Source organism: Pseudorca crassidens, chromosome 20 (genome assembly GCF_039906515.1).
Source record: "Pseudorca crassidens isolate mPseCra1 chromosome 20, mPseCra1.hap1, whole genome shotgun sequence".
Lineage (NCBI taxonomy): Eukaryota > Metazoa > Chordata > Mammalia > Artiodactyla > Delphinidae > Pseudorca > Pseudorca crassidens.
Window position 1 is genome coordinate 4,703,792 of NC_090315.1, and position 18,417 is coordinate 4,722,208.

At 53.1% G+C, this 18,417-nt stretch overlaps 1 protein-coding gene and 1 long non-coding RNA gene across 2 annotated transcripts; one reads left to right on the forward strand and one right to left on the reverse strand.

The window, feature by feature from the left end:
• Positions 1-1,384: 1,384 nt before the first annotated feature.
• LOC137215727 (uncharacterized) lies at positions 1,385-14,461 on the reverse strand. The gene is made up of 4 exons (XR_010939390.1): positions 14,384-14,461; positions 12,648-12,742; positions 2,017-2,113; positions 1,385-1,576 (listed from the first exon to the last, which is right to left on the reverse strand). It is a non-coding gene; the product is annotated as an uncharacterized lncRNA (long non-coding RNA).
• Positions 5,108-8,348, forward strand: ZNF579 (zinc finger protein 579). Its single transcript, XM_067718281.1, has 2 exons — positions 5,108-5,260; positions 6,240-8,348. Exon 2 carries the CDS (start codon positions 6,242-6,244, stop codon positions 7,931-7,933), a length of 1,692 nt encoding a protein of 563 aa, XP_067574382.1. The 5' UTR covers positions 5,108-5,260; positions 6,240-6,241; the 3' UTR covers positions 7,934-8,348.
• Positions 14,462-18,417: the final 3,956 nt, after the last annotated feature.

The window sequence follows — 18,417 nt, forward strand, 5'->3', positions numbered from 1 at the left end:
TATGCAGCAAGAGAACGAATGAGTACAGATGCACAAAATTACATGAATGAAAGTTACAAAGAAGCTGGATGCAAGAAACCAGGTACATAGAGTACCATTCCATTTCTATAACATTTAAGCAAGCAAAACTAAACTGTAATATTGTTTAGGATGCCTTGTGGATGTGAGCCATCTAGAAGAGCAAGGAAAACTTTTTTTTTTCCATAAAACTCAGAACAGTGGAGTTGGATGGGTTAAATTCGGGATGGGACATGGTGGAACCTTCTATGGGCTGTGGGGTGGCTGCCAACATTCCGTTTCTTAATCTGGTGATTATTTTATAATTATTTGTTAAATTGTGCGTTTTTATCGTGCCCCTTTCATCTATACGTCTTATATTTCACAAGGAAAAACATTTAAAGGAGGGAGATAAGTTTGGAGGCAAACAAGTAAGAGTTTGGCATTCAAGGAAGACATTTTTGCCTGGAGATCCACAATTGCCCATTTGAAAAGGCTCCAGGTCGGCCCCTGGGAACGCTCACCTTGGAGACATTCCTCTCCACTCTTCCACCAGTACACAGGAAGGGGGATCAGACTCACCCCTTTGGGGGGGGGGAAATACTTCGCGTTGGAAAAACAAGACCCGCCTCCTTAGATATAGGTGCCGCCCCCAGGGACAAGACCTGCCCACTTGGAGACTGGCTCGGCCTCCAGAGCTGAGGGCCTGGAAAAGTGCCAGGGTTGTCATGGAGATGGCCGCCAGGCAGTGGGGTGATGAATAGGGACCTCCTGCCTACCTCACCTCCACTCCAATCCTTTCTCTTCTGAGAGGGTAGCAATAGGGATTCGTCCCCTTTCCCGAGTGTCTCAGTGCCAGGTGGTGGGCTGGACCTCGTCCCCAACTCGTGGCCGCATCTTATCAATGTGCTAATTGAGGCTCGAAGGCAGAGGGGGAGGATTTTACCCTGGGGGTGAGCTCAACCGGTCCAGAGCATCAGTTACTAGCCAGACGCTGGCGACTCCGACGCCTCTGTGGGCAGAGCTGACTCTCACATGCGGACAGGTGGAGCCAGCCACCCGCACCGCCCGCTCACATCTGATGTGATGCGCTTCGCATCTCCCCACCACGTCGGTCTTCTCCCCTTCCAGGGCGCCCCCCACTCCAAAACCTGAGGCCCTCACTCCTCCTCACCCTTCGTCCCACTTTATTCACCCACAAATACTGCTTGATATGCGAGGCTTGCTGAGGGTAGAGCAGTTACACAGGCGAAGCCTGGCATATAAACTCCCTGGGAATTTATATTCCATGTGGAAGGGGAAACAGGCAAAATAGGAAAAGTAGCCTAATGTTTGCAGTAAGTACAAAGTTGAAAATTAGGGCAGAGCAAGGACTAGAGGGTGTCAGGAAGGCTATTTTATTTTTATTTATTTATTTATTGGCCGTACTGCGCAGTTTGTGGGATCTTAGTTCCGCCACCAGGGATGGAACCCATGGCCCCTGCAGTGGGAGCGCGGAGTCCTAACCACTGGACCGCCAGGGAATTCCCAGGAGGGTTGTTTTAGGTAACGTGAACGGGACAGGTGTCTCTGGGGAGATCTGTAAGAAATGAGGGAAGTACGGGAAAAATTATGGAAAGCGAGGAGAAGGACATTCCAGGCAGTGAACTGCACGTGCAAAGGCCCTGAGTCCGAAAGAGCAGAGAGGGCAGTGTGGATGGAGCAGAGTGAAGCAGAGGGAGAAAGACAGGAATCCGTGAAGGGAGCTTCCAGGGTTCAGACGGTAGGGCGTGGGGTGCAGATGAGGAAGGTGGGGAGGAAGAGGTGAGAGCCACGGGACGGTGTTCAGCACAGGAGCGAAGTGATGTGATTTCTAGGTGCCGGAGACTGCACGCGAGGGAGGCGGGGGGCCGAGGCAGGGAAGCCAATGAGGAGGTGGAGGCGGTGGGAATGGCATCCAGGAGGGCAGCCCTGAGCCAATCAGCGCCAGGTCCCGCCCCCTGCCCGAGGCCGGCCCCGCCCAGGCCCCCCATCTCTCACCTGGACCCGGGCACCGCCTCCTTCCTGCTCCCCGCCTCGGTCTCCCCTGCATCCGGCCGGGCCTCCTCGCGGGTCCCACAGGAATTTCTCTAAAACACTAATCGGATCATGTGACTCTCCAGCTTAAAACCTTTTCAATGGCTTCTCAGTACACTCGGAATGCGTCCAGCATTCAGCCTGGACTAGGACGCCGGACATAGTTGCTCGTGCAGCTCCGGCCTCTCTCCACCACACTGGCCGCCTTTGATGCCCCAATCCAAGGCCCCAAATCTCCCCCAGGACATGATCCCCACCTCTGCCCACGCCTACACACACATATAACACGCTGATCTCTCTGAAATTTCTTTCCCCTCAACCTCATTGCTGAATTCGTTTCTTTCATTTAGGAAAAAATATATATTAAATCTTCAAAATATAGATAATAAAATAATAACACACTCACACACCCTAGGTATATACGCAAAAGAACTGAAAACAGCCATTAAAAGAAAAACTTATACATAACAAATGTTCATAACAGTACTGCTCACAATAGCCAAAAGGTAGATACAACCCAAGGTCCATGAACAAATGAATGGATAAACAAAATACAGTATACCCATACAGTGGAATATTATTCAGCCATAAAAAGGAATGAAGTGCTGCCACACGCTACAATGTGGATGAACCTTGAAAACATTATGCTAAGTGAAAGAAGCCAGTCATAAAAGACCTCATACTAGATGACTTAACTGATATGAAATATCCACAGAAGACAAACCCAAAGAGACAGAAAGACGATTATTTGTTGCCAGGAGATGGGGGGAGAAGGGAATGGGGAATGACAGATTAATGGATCCGGGTTTCTGTTTGGGGTGATGAAAAAGTTCTGGAACTAGATAGTGGAACTAGTGAATTTTTCTTTGTTTTTGTTTGTTTGTTTGTTTTTGTTTGCTTTTGGCCGCCCTGTATGGCAGGAGGGATCTTAGTTCCCCTATCAGGGATCCAACCCGTGCCCCCTGCAGTGGAAACGCAGAGTCCTAACCACTGCACAGCCAGGGAATTCCCCTCGAGAATGTACTTAATGACACTGAGTTGTACACTTCAAAATGGTTAAAATGGTAAATTTTATGTTACATGTATTTCAACAAATAAAAAGTATACACACACACACACCCATATATTGACTACCAGTTTTTTTTTTTCTTTAATTGGGCCTCTCACTGTTGTTGTGGCCTCTCCCGTTGCGGAGCACAGGCTCCAGACGCGCAGGCTCAGCGGCCATGGCTCACGGGCCCAGCCGCTCCGCGGCATGTGGGATCCTCCCGGACCGGGGCACGAACCCGCGTCCCCTGCATCGGCAGGCGGACTCTCAACCACTGCGCCACCAGGGAAGCCCCTGACTACCAGTTTTATTAAAACATAAGAGGTACACCTGACTCCATAGACCTCCCCCCCCTCCAAGATGATTGCCTCTCCCTTCTCAAAGGTAACCCCTATCCCAAATTTGGTGCTTATTGTTTCCATGGATGTGTTTAGACTTCTGCTCTATATGTATATGTCCTTAAAAATGTAGTATTATTGACCAGATGTTTTGAAAAATCATGCTCCTCACCATCATTTCTCCCATCTCTTTGTGAAATGCAAAGACTTAGACTCACTACTTTGAAACCTCTCAGTACCTCACTTTACTGCTCTGTGAAATGGGAGAATGTTGCGCACTTCTTAACGTAAGGAGGAACAAATGGGCTTGTATTTGTAAAGCACTTACAAGAGTAAGCTATCATTTATTTTCATTGTATTTATTTTTATTATCCCCCATCATTTGTTTCTTTTTCCTTTACTTTGTTAAGTATGAAACACATTCACGTGGTTTCAAATTCCAAAAGTACAAAAGGGCAGAGCGTAGTAAGTTTCAGTCCTGGGAGTTAGAATGTTGCCAGTTTCTTCTCTCTCCTTCCAGTTCTCCCAGACACAACCCGCTGATAAGTGCAGACAGAACAGGCTGCAGGCTGTGCTCCACCTTCCGTGTTTTCTCCGTTATCATTTGGAGCCTTTCCATGTTTTTACACAGTGAGGTTAACCTCTTCATTCTTTTTTTTATGGACACATAGCGTTCTGCTGGGTAGCTCAATCACGATTTATCACTCAAATCCCTGACCGATGGGCAGGTAGCTCATTTCCTGTCTTTCGAAGTCATGCACAATACTGCAACGATTAACCTGGTACAGACACCGTTTGTGGCATGTTTCTGAGTAGAACTATCAGAAGAATAGTGTCTGTGTCGGTATATTTCTCTCCCATTTCCATTTGCCTCCCGCTTCCCATTCCTAACCCTCGGCTTTCATCCTGCAGGTTTCAGCGGAAACATCGTTGCCTCCAGGAAGCCTTCAGGGATCACTCTCACTCAGTGTTGTCTCTGCTCCCTGTAATCCCACTGCATCCTGCTTCTGGCTTTGGAGCACACTCTCCAGAAGGGCCATTGGATCTGTGTTTGTCTGCCTCCTCTGCCAGTCCCTGAGCTCCCTATGGACAGGGTCCAGCGGCCTCTGTCTTTGCCACTGCAGCTCCAGCACCAAGGACAGAGCTAGAACATAGTAGGTGCTCAGTTAATATTGGTGGCTTAGGATCGAGTGAATATATGCTGCAAAATGAGTAACTGGTCTCTTAGGGTCAAGTGGATATACGCGGGGTTTATCACAGAGGAGGAGACTGAGGCTCAGAGAAGGGAAAGTCGCTTGCTCAGGCACCCACGTGAAGGCTGCTGTCAGGTTTTAGTCCAGATTGCCGGTACTTTCCCTGAAGCCTCTGTCACTGCCTCATTCATCTCCTTTCCCGGCCACCCCTCTCGCCCAACACAGTGCCTGGCACAGACAGGACCTGATAAATGTGTATTTGTTGAAGGAATGAATGAATATGTGTGTCTGTTGGGGAGGGGAAGAAGGGGGGCCGGACCCAGCCCCCTCCTCCCTCGGGAGCCCAGAGGACGGGGCCCCAGCCCCCTCCCCTTACAGAACCCAGGAGTCCAAGCCGCGCCCCCCTCTCCGCCCCCTGGCTCTCCTCCTCCACCATCTTCCGGCTTCCCAGCCAGTCTTTCCTCTCTCAGGCTCGGACGAAAAGCCGGGTTTCCGGGGGGAAGGCTTAGGCGGTGACACCGAGCCCAGCCTCCTCCACCCCCCACCACGCTCGGGGCCCTCCCTCCCTGCCACCACCATCCGCGCTCGGCCGGCCGCGGGGAAGGAAGAAAGGAGCAAAGGAGGCGGAGGTAAGAGCCGGGCGCCCAGTCATCGGGGCGAGCCCCAGGCCCCGGGCTCAGAAATCTGCAAGGCCTCGGCCCGCGGCCCCAGTTCTGCAGATCATGCCTGCGGGGAACCAAAGGCTGGGCCCAGCGGGGAGACCGCGGCCCCCCCTTGGAGACCTAGGGCTCCCGACCCCCAGCAGCCTTCCTCGGGGGCGTGTGGGGGGTCCAGGGCCCTGGCCCTCAGCCTCCTCCTCGCTGGAGATTTCGAGCAGCTGGGCCCCCAGCCCCCTCCTCCCCCTTGTCTTGGGGGCTCAGGCCCCTCCCCCCAGCCCTGTCCACCACTGGGACCCAGGAATCCATACCCACCACGTACAGAAGTCTAGAGGCTGGACCCCGGTCATCTCCCAACCCCCCCCACACCCCCAACCTCAGCGCCCGGGATCTCGCCCCCTCCCTCCCTAGCCCCCTCCCTGCCCAAGAGTCTGAGCCCTCCTACTCCCGGCCTCTCCCAGACTCTGGCGACTGGGCACCCACACTCCATTTCCGAGGCCTCCCGATTTTGAATCCCACCCCCTCCACTCTGGCACCAAGGGCTGTTTCCCAGCCCCTCCCCATACGTTCCAGTGGGGCCCCTGGAGGAAAAGCAGTTCACTGACTTTGTCTGCCTCTGTCTCTTCTACTGTCTCTGTCTTGTTCTCCCTCCCTCCACCCTGCCATGGTTCCTCTGATCTCTGTGTTTGCACCATCTCTGCCTAAATTTCTTTGTTTTCTCTTCATCTCTGTCTCTGCTGGGTGTCCCCATCTCTCTCTCCTGCTTTCTGCCTCTCACCATCCTTTCTGTTTCTCCTGGTCTCTACCTCTCATCTCGGCCTTTTTCGTCTGTCTCGCCTTCCCTTGCCCGGCTAAATATCTGACCCTCTCTGTGTCTCCTTGTCTCTCTCCTTGTCTCTCTCTGCACCCCCCTGCCTCCCCAAATCTCCACCTCTTCCCTATCTCTTTACAGGCATGGATCCGCAGCCTCCTCCACCAGCCCAGGGCAGCCCACCTCACCGTGGCCGGGGCCGGGGTCGTGGCCGAGGCCGTGGTAGAGGCCGAGGCCGTGGCAGGGGGGGCGCTGGAGCTCCTCGGGCGCCCCTGCCCTGCCCCACCTGTGGCCGCCTCTTCCGCTTCCCCTACTACCTCTCCCGGCACCGGCTGAGCCACTCGGGCCTGCGGCCCCATGCCTGCCCCCTATGCCCCAAGGCCTTCCGCCGGCCTGCCCACCTCTCGCGCCACCTGCGTGGCCACGGGCCGCAGCCCCCGCTGCGCTGCGCCGCCTGCCCCCGCACCTTCCCTGAGCCTGCCCAGCTCAGGCGCCACCTGGCCCAGGAGCACGCGGGCGGCGGGGTCGAGCTGGCCATCGAGAGGGCAGCCAAGGAGGCGGCCGGGTCCGGCTGGAGCCCGCAGGACAAGGGCGCCGAGCAGCCCACCTCTGTAGCAGCGGGCGCCGCGGAGGAGGAGGCGGAGGCGGCGGCGCGGCCCGAGACGTGGTCCGCGGGGGAGCCGGCCACGCTGGCGGCCGCCACGAGCGCGGAGCCCCGCGAGTCGGAGGAGGAGGAGGCCGAGGCCGGGGCGGCGGAGCTGAGGGCCGAGCTGGCGCTGGCGGCCGGACGGCAGGAGGAGAAGCAGGTCCTGCTCCAGGCCGACTGGACGCTGCTGTGCCTCCGCTGCCGTGAAGCTTTCGCCACCAAGGGCGAGCTCAAAGCGCACCCATGCCTGCGCCCCGAGGGCGAACAGGAGGGCGAAGGGGGGCCCCCGCCCCGTCCCAAGCGCCACCAGTGCTCCATCTGCCTCAAGGCCTTCGCGAGGCCCTGGTCGCTGTCCCGCCACCGGCTGGTCCACTCCACCGACCGCCCCTTCGTGTGCACGGACTGTGGCCTGGCCTTCCGCCTCGCCTCCTACCTCCGCCAGCACCGTCGCGTCCACGGCGCGCTCAGCCTCCTGGCCCCGCTGCCCGCGGCGGGCAAGAAGGACGACAAGGTGTCGGGCGGACGGACCTCAGGGAAGGGGCCCGAGGGGGGCGAAGGGGCAGAGTGTGGGGGCGCCTCGGAGGGTGGAGAAGGCGGGCAGAACGGAGGGGATGCCGCCCCGGCCCGGCCCCCCGCCGGGGAGCCCCGATTCTGGTGCCCCGAGTGCGGCAAAGGTTTCCGGCGCCGTGCGCACTTGCGGCAGCACGGGGTAACCCACTCTGGGGCGCGGCCCTTCCAGTGCGTGCGCTGCCAGCGGGAGTTCAAGCGGCTGGCCGACCTGGCCCGCCACGCGCAGGTCCACGCGGGCGGTCCGGCCCCGCACCCGTGCCCGCACTGCTCGCGGCGCTTCTCGCGCGCCTATAGCCTCCTGCGCCACCAACGCTGCCACCGCGCTGAGCTGGAGAGGGCCGCCGCCGCGCAGCAGGCGCTCCAGGCCCAGGCCCCGCCGTCGCCCCCGCCGCCCCCGCCGCCCCCCGCTGGCCAGGAGGAGGAAGGGCTTCCGCTGCCCATCGCACACATCAAGGAGGAGCCGCCCTCCCCGGGGACCCCACCTCGGCCGCCGCCGGCACCCCCCGTCTTCCTCAGCGCCTCCTGTTTTGACAGCCAAGACCACTCAGCCTTCGAGATGGAGGAAGAAGAGATTGACAGCAAGGCCCACCTGCGCGGATTGGGGGGCCTGGCCTCCTGACCCGCACACCCATCCTCAGCCCCTCCGTTTGGCCTCCCGGTTTGCAATATGAAGGAGGGAAGTTGAAGGAGAGGAACCTCCTCTGTGTACCCACCCCTCCCCTTCTAGCCCTCGACACTAAGGACGGAGGAGGCTGGGCCGCCCCTCCCTCCCCATCGCCCACCCCCAGACCCCCCTGATGCTGGTTAGAAACTGCTCACCCCACTTCTGAAGGCAGGACGCTGATTCAGGAGGTGGGGGACACTGGCCAGAGGGATGGACACTGAGGCGGGGGCCCCCGGCCTGGCTGTCCCCCGTTACACACACTGGACACCATCACCTCTTTGGAACTGTCAGACCCTATGGGGGGTCCCCAGTGAGCAAAGGTCTGTCCCTGTCCCTTTGTCTGTCTGTGAATAAATGTGAGTTCGTGGAACTGGAGAGAGTGGGGCTGTCTGTGGGAGTGAGGGCTGGCTGAGGGCATCTGGGTGAGCAGGGATGTGTCCACCAGGCTCGGAGCTTGGGTTCAGAGCGGGAAGGATGCAGGATAAGCACATCAGGGACCATGGGGCTCTCAGCCAAGCAGGCAACGCACAAGAAGCAGGAGTGGAAGAAGGCAAGCTGCCACCTGCCCTGGGCATCTTCAAGGATCCCTACGTGGAATCCATCATTTACCAGACGCAGTGCTAGGCCCCACAGAAACCCGCACTGGGAGGGGCTGGAATTGTAGCTCTGCACAGCCTGATACGGTTTAGCTGCTAGCCCCTGGCGGCTGTTCCCAGTGGAGAATAATATCAATACATTTACAATAAAATAATTAAAATGAAATAAGATTAAAAGTTCAGTTCTTCGGTCACACTGTTTCAAGTGCCCAGTATCCCCCTGTGGCTGGTGGCTACGCTGTTGGACAGCACAGATCTAGAACATTCCACATCGCAAAAAGTTCCACTGGACCTTGCTGCCCTAGGTAATAAACCAATCTGCAACATAACATCAGGTATTGGTAAGGGCTTCCAAGAAAACTACAGGGCACTGTGAAAAGGGAGCCCGTGGGGAGGGCGGGGCCTCTGGGGAGATGACATCTGACCTTTGACCTTCAAAGAACCAGGTGGAGGGGCGGGAAGAGCAGGGGCAAAGGCCGTGTGTGAGGTGGTTGGGTGCTACATGTTTGAGAAACCGCAAGGAATTGGTGGTGGGTTGGGGAGCGTCGTTTTCTACATATCCTCCGGGGGGGGGGGGGGTGTGTGTGTGTGTGTGTGTGTGTGTGTGTGTGTGTGTGTGTGTGTGTGTGTGTGTGTGTGTGTGTGTGTGTGTGTGTGTGTGTGTGTGTGTGTGTGTGTGTGTGTGTGTGTGTGTGTGTGTGTTTAACCCATTTGTTTAGGTCCTAGTAGTGGGGGGGGGGGAGGATGTCTCCAAGCCAATCCTCCTTAAACTTCTCTTTCCTCCCGTTGACATCCTGCCTTCCCCAGCTCTCCCTTGCTCTATGCAGATAATGACACTACCTACTTAGGTATCCTGACACCTGTAAGGCCAGGCCAGAGAGGGGTGACATCATGCTTGTTTCCCAGGGCAACAAACCAAGTTGTCTTGGAGGCTCAGGAGGGAAGTTTGCTTCCCTGGTGTGATGAAACACAGGCAGAGGGGGGAGGGCGGGCGGGAAGCTGGAAAGAGGGCCGCTGAGAGTCAGGGAGGGGAGATGATGACCACCCAGAGCTTTGCAGAATTCCCTCTGTCCAAGAGGTAACGAGACACATCTTAGCCGAGCCCTTGGAACGGTGCCTGGCACGTAGGAAGCACTCAACACGTGCTAGCCTGTTTGATCAGCCCTGTGTTCACTACCACCCAGTGCTGGATGCTGGGGGCAAAGACCAGCTGAGCACCTGCCCTCACGGAGCTTACAGACCAGTGGGGAAGACGGATAAGAATCAAATATTGGCACAAATAAATTAGGGTTTCCAAATGAGCCTATGCACTAGATCCTACAGGAATCTGTAACTTAACCTTGGGTGTTGGGGAGAAGGGGGGCTGGGCTATGCTTTCTTCACAGGCCAGCCACCTCCCCCCCTCCCAGGAACCTTCAGTGGCTCCCTATTACCACATCCCAATGTGGGCCAGAAAACTTTTCAGCACAATCTCATGGACAGAACTCATTGAGGGAGACGTTTATACAGCCCCATTTATAGAAGGGGCAAACTGAGGATTAAAGCTAAGAAGGCACTTGTCCTACTTCTGTGATCACTAATATGAATTGCGTCCTTCGTATTAAAGGGTTACTTTGGGGAATTCCCTGGCGATCCAGTGGTTAGGACTCCGCACTCTCACTGCCGAGGTCCCAGGTTTGATCTCTGATCTCTGGTCGGGGAACTAAGATCCCACAAGCCAGGCAGCGCAGCCAAAAAAAAAAAAGGTTACTTTGTGGAAAGAGCTGAAGACAATGGTTGGCACCTGGGAGGAAGTCTTTGCTGTTGTTGCTTTGTTATTATTATTCTCCCAGGTTGCTATAAATATGATCTCAGGGAATCCTAGTTCTTGATGGCAAACATCCTCACCATTTTCCAGAGGTGGAAACAGCGCTCAGAGCGGAAGTCTCTTGTCCAAAATCCCATAGCTAGGAACTGGTGGACACAGGATTTGAACCTAGGCTGGACCAGCTCCATGCCCTGAACCCAACATCAGGCCCATGTGACCTTCACAATCAGCTCCCAGCCACACAACCCACCTTTCCAGCTCCCCCCGCACACGCACACACATCCTGGTCTCCAAGCCCCAAGGCAACCCCTGCCACTATAGATTTGCCCACCACCTTCCCCCACCCCATACGCCCCCTCAACCTCGACATGCCACATCCGAAGAGAAACACTCCTAGAACAAAATACAGAACTTATGGCAAGAAAAGGGCCTTAGAGATGGAGCCCAGTTCTCCCATTTTGCAGATAAGAAAACTGAGGCCCACGTCTGTGGGACAGGCACAGGAAATGGTAAAATAACCAAGTAGTTTGTATTATTATGAAGCAACAGTAGTGGTGTTCATGAATCTAACCCTACTGCTTGTCTTTCCCTGTGGTGAGCATCTTACACGGACGATCTCAACACACTTGTTAATAATAATACAAAATACATTTCTTGAGTATTTACCCTACATCTCTTTCTGAGGGGATTTACGTGGATTAGCTCACTTAATCTTCGCCTCATTAGATAGATACTATTATGAGCTCTGTTTTTTTCTTCTTAAGCAGCTTTGTTGAGGTATCATTTACATGCCACAGAATTCACTCATTTTAAGTGTACCATTCAATGATTTTTAGTAAATTCACAGGATTGTGCAGCTATCAGCACAATCCAATTTTAGAACATTTCCATCACCCCAGGAAGATCTCTTGTGCTCATGAATCGTCACGTCCCGTTTCCACCTGCAGTTCCAGGCAGCCGCTAAAGTACTTTCTGGAGATTTGCCTTTCTGGACATTTCATAGACATGGATCACACAATATGTGGCCTTTTGTTATCTGGCCTCTTTCACTTAACGTCTTCAAGGTCCATCCATGTTGTAAATTGTAACAGCACGTCATTACTTTTACGGCTGAATAATATTCCATTATATGGACAGACCGCATTTTTTTTTTTATCAGTTCATCGTTGATGGGGGTTTGGGCTGTATCTACTCTTTGGCTGTTATAAATAGTGCTGCTATGAACATGTGTGTACAAGTCTTCCCGTAGACGTATGCTTCTGTTTCTCTTGGGCAGATTCCCAGGAGCAGAATTGCCATAGTGTGTGGGAAGTTTACAATGAACTTTTTAAGAAACTGCCAGACTATTTTCCACTTGCCATCCCACCAGCATGAGGGCTTCCCAAGGGGGCTCCATTTTCCTGAGAAGGAAACTCAAATACAGAGATGTGAAATGACTTGCCCAAGGTCACACAGCTAGTAAGTAGCAGATCTGGATAAGATCCCGGGCATTGTGGTCCCAAAGCCTGTGCTCTTCTTTTTTTTTTTCATTTTCCAGTTCTTTTTTTATTGAGGTAAAACATAACATAAAATTTACCTTTTCTAACCATTTATGTGTACAGTTCAGTGGCATTAAGGACACTCCTATTGTCCTGTAACCATTACCATCCTCCATCTCCAGAACATTTTCATTGTCCCCAACTGAAACTCTGTCCCCATTAAACAATAATAACTCTCTGTTCCCCCTCCATCTGGCCCCTGGCAACCACCCTTCTACTTTCTGGCCCTATGAATATGACTACTCCAGGTATGCAAAGAAAAACTCTTCTGTTTTTCTTCTCTACTCTCCTACAACACTACTCATGGAATACTTCACCTCTGACACTTCCAGTCACCAAATGTGTGTGTGACATTTGGTCACACATCAAGCAATTCTGCAGCAAAGCTGGGTGTCTACAGTTCGGTTCAGTTCTGACACTGTCTACCTGCGGATGATGTCAGATCCCACAGATGAAGGGGTCAGTCCCGCAAGACGGCATCTTCCCTCCCCAATTTCAGACACAATCAAAGTCTGGGTTGTTACCCATGCCAAAGCCTGTGCTCTTAACCCCTTATACAAGGATTCACCCTAACCTTGTTCACTCATCATTCATTCATTCATTCATTCATCGAGCAACATGTGCTTACAGGTAGGAGACACATCAGTGGACAAGCAAACAAGGTTACATTCTGGTAGGGGATGCAGATAAACAAATATACTTAGGACATCAATTCAACAAATACTTACCGAACTCCCACTCTGGGCTGGGCACCGTCCTAGGTGTTGATCGTCCACCGGCTAATGAAACAGACACAAATCCCTCCCCACGTGGGGCATCCATCCTGGTGGGCAGAGACAGACATGAAAACACAGTGAGCAAGTAAGTGATGAAGCATCTTGGGAGGCGACGATGCTATGGAGCAGGGTGATGCAGGACGAGGTGGGGGTCGGGTGGGAACTGCAGGCCTGTCCAAACAGGAGCCAAAGGGGGGAGCCTCGCAGGTAACTGGGGATGTGTCCCAAGGGAGGTGCACAGTGCATGCACAGGTCCTGAGGTGGGAATGCGACCAGCATGTTCAGGGGTCAGAGAGGCCAGCCTGAGTGGAGGGGGGGATGGGGGTCCAGATCCAGTAGCAACTCGAAAAGACTCTGGTTTCTTCTCCAAATGAAATGCAGACAGAGGGACTTCCCTGGCAGTCCAGTGGTTTAAAACTTTGCCTTCCAACGCAGGGGGTGCAAGTTCAATCCCTGGTCGGGGAGCTAAGATCCCACATGCCTCGGGGCCAAATAAAACAAAACATAAAACAGAAGCAATATTGTAACAGATTCAATAAAGACTTAAAAAATAAATTGTCCACACCAAAAAAATCTTAAAAAACAAAAACAAAAACAAAGAAATGCAGACAGAGCCCCAAAGGGATTCATCAAGAGGCTGGCATAATTTGACTTGCCTTTTCCCTTTTTTTTTTTTTTAATATTTATTTATTTATTGGGTTGTGCCAGGTCTTAGCTGTGGCATGCAAACTCTTTTTTAATTTTTAAAAATTTTTATTTTTGGCTGTGTCGGGTCTCAGTTGCTGTGCGTGGGCTTTCTCTAGTTGCGTCGAGTGGGGGATACTCTTCGTTGCGGTGCGTGGGCTTCTCATTGCAGTGGCTTCTCTCGTTGCAGAGCACGGGCTCTAGGCGCGCGGGCTTCGGTAGTTGTGGCTCATGGGCTCTAAAGTGCAGGCTCAGTAGTTGTGGCGCACGGGCTTAGTTGCTCCACGGCCTGTGGGATCTTCCTGGACCACGGATCTAACCCGTGTCCCCTGCATTGGCAGGCAGATTCTTAACCACTGTGCCACAAGGGAAGTACTCCATCTTTTTAAAAATAAATAAATTTTACTATCTAGAGCCGTTTTAGGTTAACAGAAAAACTGAGTGGAAATACAGATGGTCCCCATCCATCTATCCTTTAAAAATTCATTTCAAAGCAATTTGCAAACATTAGACCACATCACCCCTAAATACTTCAGCATGAATAACATAACAAGGTATCAAATATTTATTGAACCTTCTTGTCCTTGATAAAATTTAAATCCCGTGAAATGCATGCCTGAGACCTAACCATCTGATGAATTCTGGGAGATACAGAACACCTGAGTAGCACAAATTCCTCTCCTGATTTAACAGATTCCCTCTGGCTTCTTTTTGGAGGACAGACTGGTGGAGAGTGGGAGCAGAGGTCCTCTTATGCCTGCCTGCCTTTCTCCTTCAACAACCTTTTTCTTTTAGAATCGTTTTTAGATTTACAGAGAAGTTGCTACGATGGTCAGAGCCGTCCTGTGTGCCCCTGACCCAGGTTCCCCCAATGTTATCATGTCCCTACCATCCCAAACCAAGAAACCAATACTGGCAGATGCAGCCCTTTCCTCAGATTTTACTCACTGTCCCTAATAGCTTTCTGTCCCAGGATCCCACCCAGGACACCACCGTGGCCTTACTTCCTGCCTCCTGACTCTCCACGGGTCTGTGGTCACCTTTCAGGCTTGTCTTGGTCTTTCATGATCCCGACCATTTTGAGGAATCCCTGGAAGAAAGGCCACGCCCACGTGCCCAGCGCTCCCGGGCTGCGCCTTACCCACGTGACTATCACTGAAGATGTTAACCGGCCTCACCTGGTGGTTTCCACGCTGTGCAGTGGCCCCTTCCCCGTTCCAGACTCTTACTCTTTGTAAGCAAGTCGCTGAGCTGCAGCCCACATGGAGGGGAGGGGAAGTATCCAGATACACTTTTGGCGAATTCTGTCCCTTCTCCTCACCCTGTTTATTTATCTATTCAATCATTTGTTTGTTTTCTGTGTGTGTTTTGTTTCGTTTTGGCCACGCCACGCATCTTGCGGGACCTTAGTTCCCCAACCAGGGATGGAACCTGTCTCCCCTGCAGGGGAAGCTCGGAGCCCTAACCCCTGGACCGCCAGGGCATTCCCAATCATTTATTTGTAACCGTATGGATTCACAGACGTTTTTTTTATACTTTGGGTGATAGTCAACTACAACATTATCTCATATAGTTTATATTGTAGTCCAATGTCACAGTATGTATTTCCTTGAAGCCCACCTGTGTTCGGATGCCAGGTACCATCAAGAGCTAGTGAAGCAAGCACTGGGAGCTCAATATCTTGTAATAACCTATAAGGGGAAAGAACCTGAGAAAGAATAGATGTGTGTGTGTGTGTGTGTGTGTGTGTGTGTAACTGAAGCACTTTGCTGTACACCTGAAACTAACACAGCATTGTAAATCAACTCTACGTCAGTAAAAAAATAAAATCAAAACTAAAAAGAGAGAGAGAGAGAGAAGCAGCGCTGAGCAACAAGCGGGAGTTTCTGGCCGGCGTGTGACGGGAGATGTGACTTCAGCCGGGTGACCGAGGAGGGCTTTTGAGGAGGGTTTGAAGACTCGGTCCGGAGGAGCTAGGGACCTGAGCACGTGAGGGGCTCTGAGGCTCCAAGGGGACGGCCACCTGCCCGTGGACATCCAGCCACGCAGAGCCACACCCACCTTTCCCAGGCACCAGCCCCACAGCGGTTTCTACCCCCTGTTCCCGGCCCCCTGGGCGGGCAGTTTGGAATTCAGCCTCCGAGGCCAAGTCCCCACCCTCCGCAGCCCCTTATCTCGCCACGCCCGGCACTGTGCCTGGCACCGACCCGCGCTCCATAAATATTTGCTGCCACTCACCCGGCTGCGCAAGCCCCAGCTGCCCTCCTTTGCCCTCCTCCCGAACCAGCTCTTTCGTCTCAAGGAGGGAGGGGGGTGTTGGTGGACCCCGATGTGGAATCAGGGACGTGACCCACCCAAGGTCACCGGGAGAGGGAGGGCCAGAGAGCGAGCGAGCTGGGCGGCCTCCAGACTTCTAATAATGGGATAAGTTAGCTACTATTTATTACCTCGCCCATTCGCTGGTGTCAGGCACTTCACACGCATTTTCTGGTTTCATCTCCCCAACGACTCTGCTGGTTCCTAGCGCAGATCAGCTATCTCACCTCGTGGCCTGGGACGGGCGAGCCTCTTTCCCTGGGATGACCCCCTCACCCCTCCTCCAGGAGGCCCACCCTACATCCCATGTTTCTCTAGCGATCCCCTGTCATAGGCCCAGGTAAGATGGCCCCAAGATCCCTGCTCCCTGGGTGAATACACGCCTCTTCCCAATTATTCAGTCAGACGCTGATTTAGATGCTGCTATGAAGGGACAGTGCAGCTGGAATTGAGGTTCCAAATCTCAGATAGGAACTGGGTCTTCTGTGGGCCTGCCTCATCAGGCGACCCTCCAAAAGAGATGGGGCTCTTCCTGGAAAAAGAGACTCAGAGCATGAGGGGCGTTCTACAGGAGGGAGATTCTCCATTGCTGGCTTGGAAGGTGGAGGGGATCCCACGACAAGGAATGCAGACAGCCTCTGAAAACAGAGCGGATTCTGCCCACAGCCAGCAAGGAGGCGGGAACCTCCTTGTCTACCCCAAGCAGAGAACCCAGTCAAGCCAGCCTAAGCTCCTGACTCACAACTGTGAGCTAATAGCAGGTGCTGTGTTTGCATTCGGTCTTCGTTGCTGCGTGCGGGCTTTCTCTAGTTGCAGCGAGTGGGGGCTACTCTTTGTTCCAGTGCAAGGGCTTCTCATTGCGGTGGCTTCTCTTGTTGTGGAGCTCGGGCTCTAGGCGCGTGGGCTTCAGTAGTTGCAGCACGCGGGCTCAGTAGTGGTGGCTCACGGGCTTAGTTGCTCCACAACACGTGGGATCTTCCCGGACCAGGGCTCGAACCCACGTCCCCTGCATTGGCAGGTGGATTCTTAACCACTTCACCACCAGGGAAGTCCTGCGGGTGCTGTTTTAAGCTGCTACATTTGTGCTAATTTGTTGCCAGCACAGAAAACAAATGCAATCTCTCTGTTTTGTTTCCTTCAGGGCACTCACTGCCAAAGTAAGTTGGTTTCTTTGATTACTTAATTGCTTCAAGTCTATCCATCTGTATTTGGTTTGCTAGGGCTGCCTTAACAAAGTACCATGAACCAGGTGGCTTACAACAACAGCAATGGACTGTCTCACAGCTCTGGAGGCTGCAAGTCCAAGATCCCGTGTGGGCGGGGCCGTGCTCCCTCGGAGGTCTGCACGGGAGACTTCCTTGCCTCCTTCTGGCTCCTGGTGGTTGACCAACAATCCTTGACTTCCCTGGCTTGTAGATGCACCACTTTGATCGCCACCTTCCTCGTCACACTGTGTTATTCCATGTGCTGCTGTCTTCACTTGGCCGTCTTACTGAAAGGGCACCAGCAGTAATGGATTAGGGCCCAGATTCTCCAGGACAACCTCCTCTTAGCTAATTACATCTGCAATGACCCTGTTTCCAAATAAGGTCATGTTCTGAGGTGTTGGGGGTTAGGGCTTCAACCCATAAACCATCCTTACCTACATGTGTCATCTTCCAGGGTGCAAACTGTGGCTGAGTTTTCCCGCTGGGTTCCTAGAGCCTAGAGCACAGCCTAGCACACAGTAGGTGCTTAACTTTTTGTTGTTGTTGTTAAATCATCTGACGAATTCTTTCTTTGAGCCTCTTTCCATGTCTTTCAAGTGGGGATAGGGATATACAGCAAGTAATTGTCCAACACATGAATGAAGGGAGGATTATAACATGCCTCACCCCCACCTGACAGAGGGAGAAACTGAGGCTCAGAAAGATGAAGCGAGTTGCTCAAGGTCAGTGCCGCTGTCACGCTGGCAGCCTGGCCAGGAGGGACCTGCGAGCCCTAACACATGTCCTGCACTCCTCCCACCTCTGGCCGACAGTCTGCTGACACCTTCCAGTGGCTGAACCCAAGAAGAAGTCAGATGCAGCCCAGGTAACGCAGTCAGCAGGAATGACCCAGACAGAGAGGAGAGAGATGGACAAACAGAAGGCTACCAGCACAGGGTGTTCACCAGAAGGGGAGTCCTCACACTTGGGAATGTCTTCCCTCTCACTCCCCAGAAGGACACACCAGTCTACACACACCCCCAGCGCTGCCTAAGGGTCCCCATTTCCCCACTTCCTAATTTCTGCCTATCCACTTGGTGTCAAATGGAATCTCCCCTGAGTGCCATTCCGTGGTGGGGACTGTGGAAGCGTTCTGCCCTAGATGCAGGTAGTAAGGGAATATTGCACCCAGAAGATATAAAAGCAAGAATAAAACCCATTAAGGTTTGGTCTGCTTTTCACTTTTACCACACACAGGCGATTGCAAACAAGGTCAGTGGTAAAACAAGGTCAGTGCTTCCCTGCAAAATATCTTTTGTTGGTCTAAGTTCCGAGCATTTGCTGCAAATGTTACCATGACGTTTTAAATACATATACTTAGGGCTTCCCTGGTGGCGCAGTGGTTGGGAATCCACCTGCCAATGCACGGGACGCATTCCCTGGTTCGGGAAGATCCCACATGCTGCGGAGTAACGAAGCCCCTGTGCCACAACTACTGAGCCTAAGCTCTAGACCCTGTGAGCCACAACTACTGA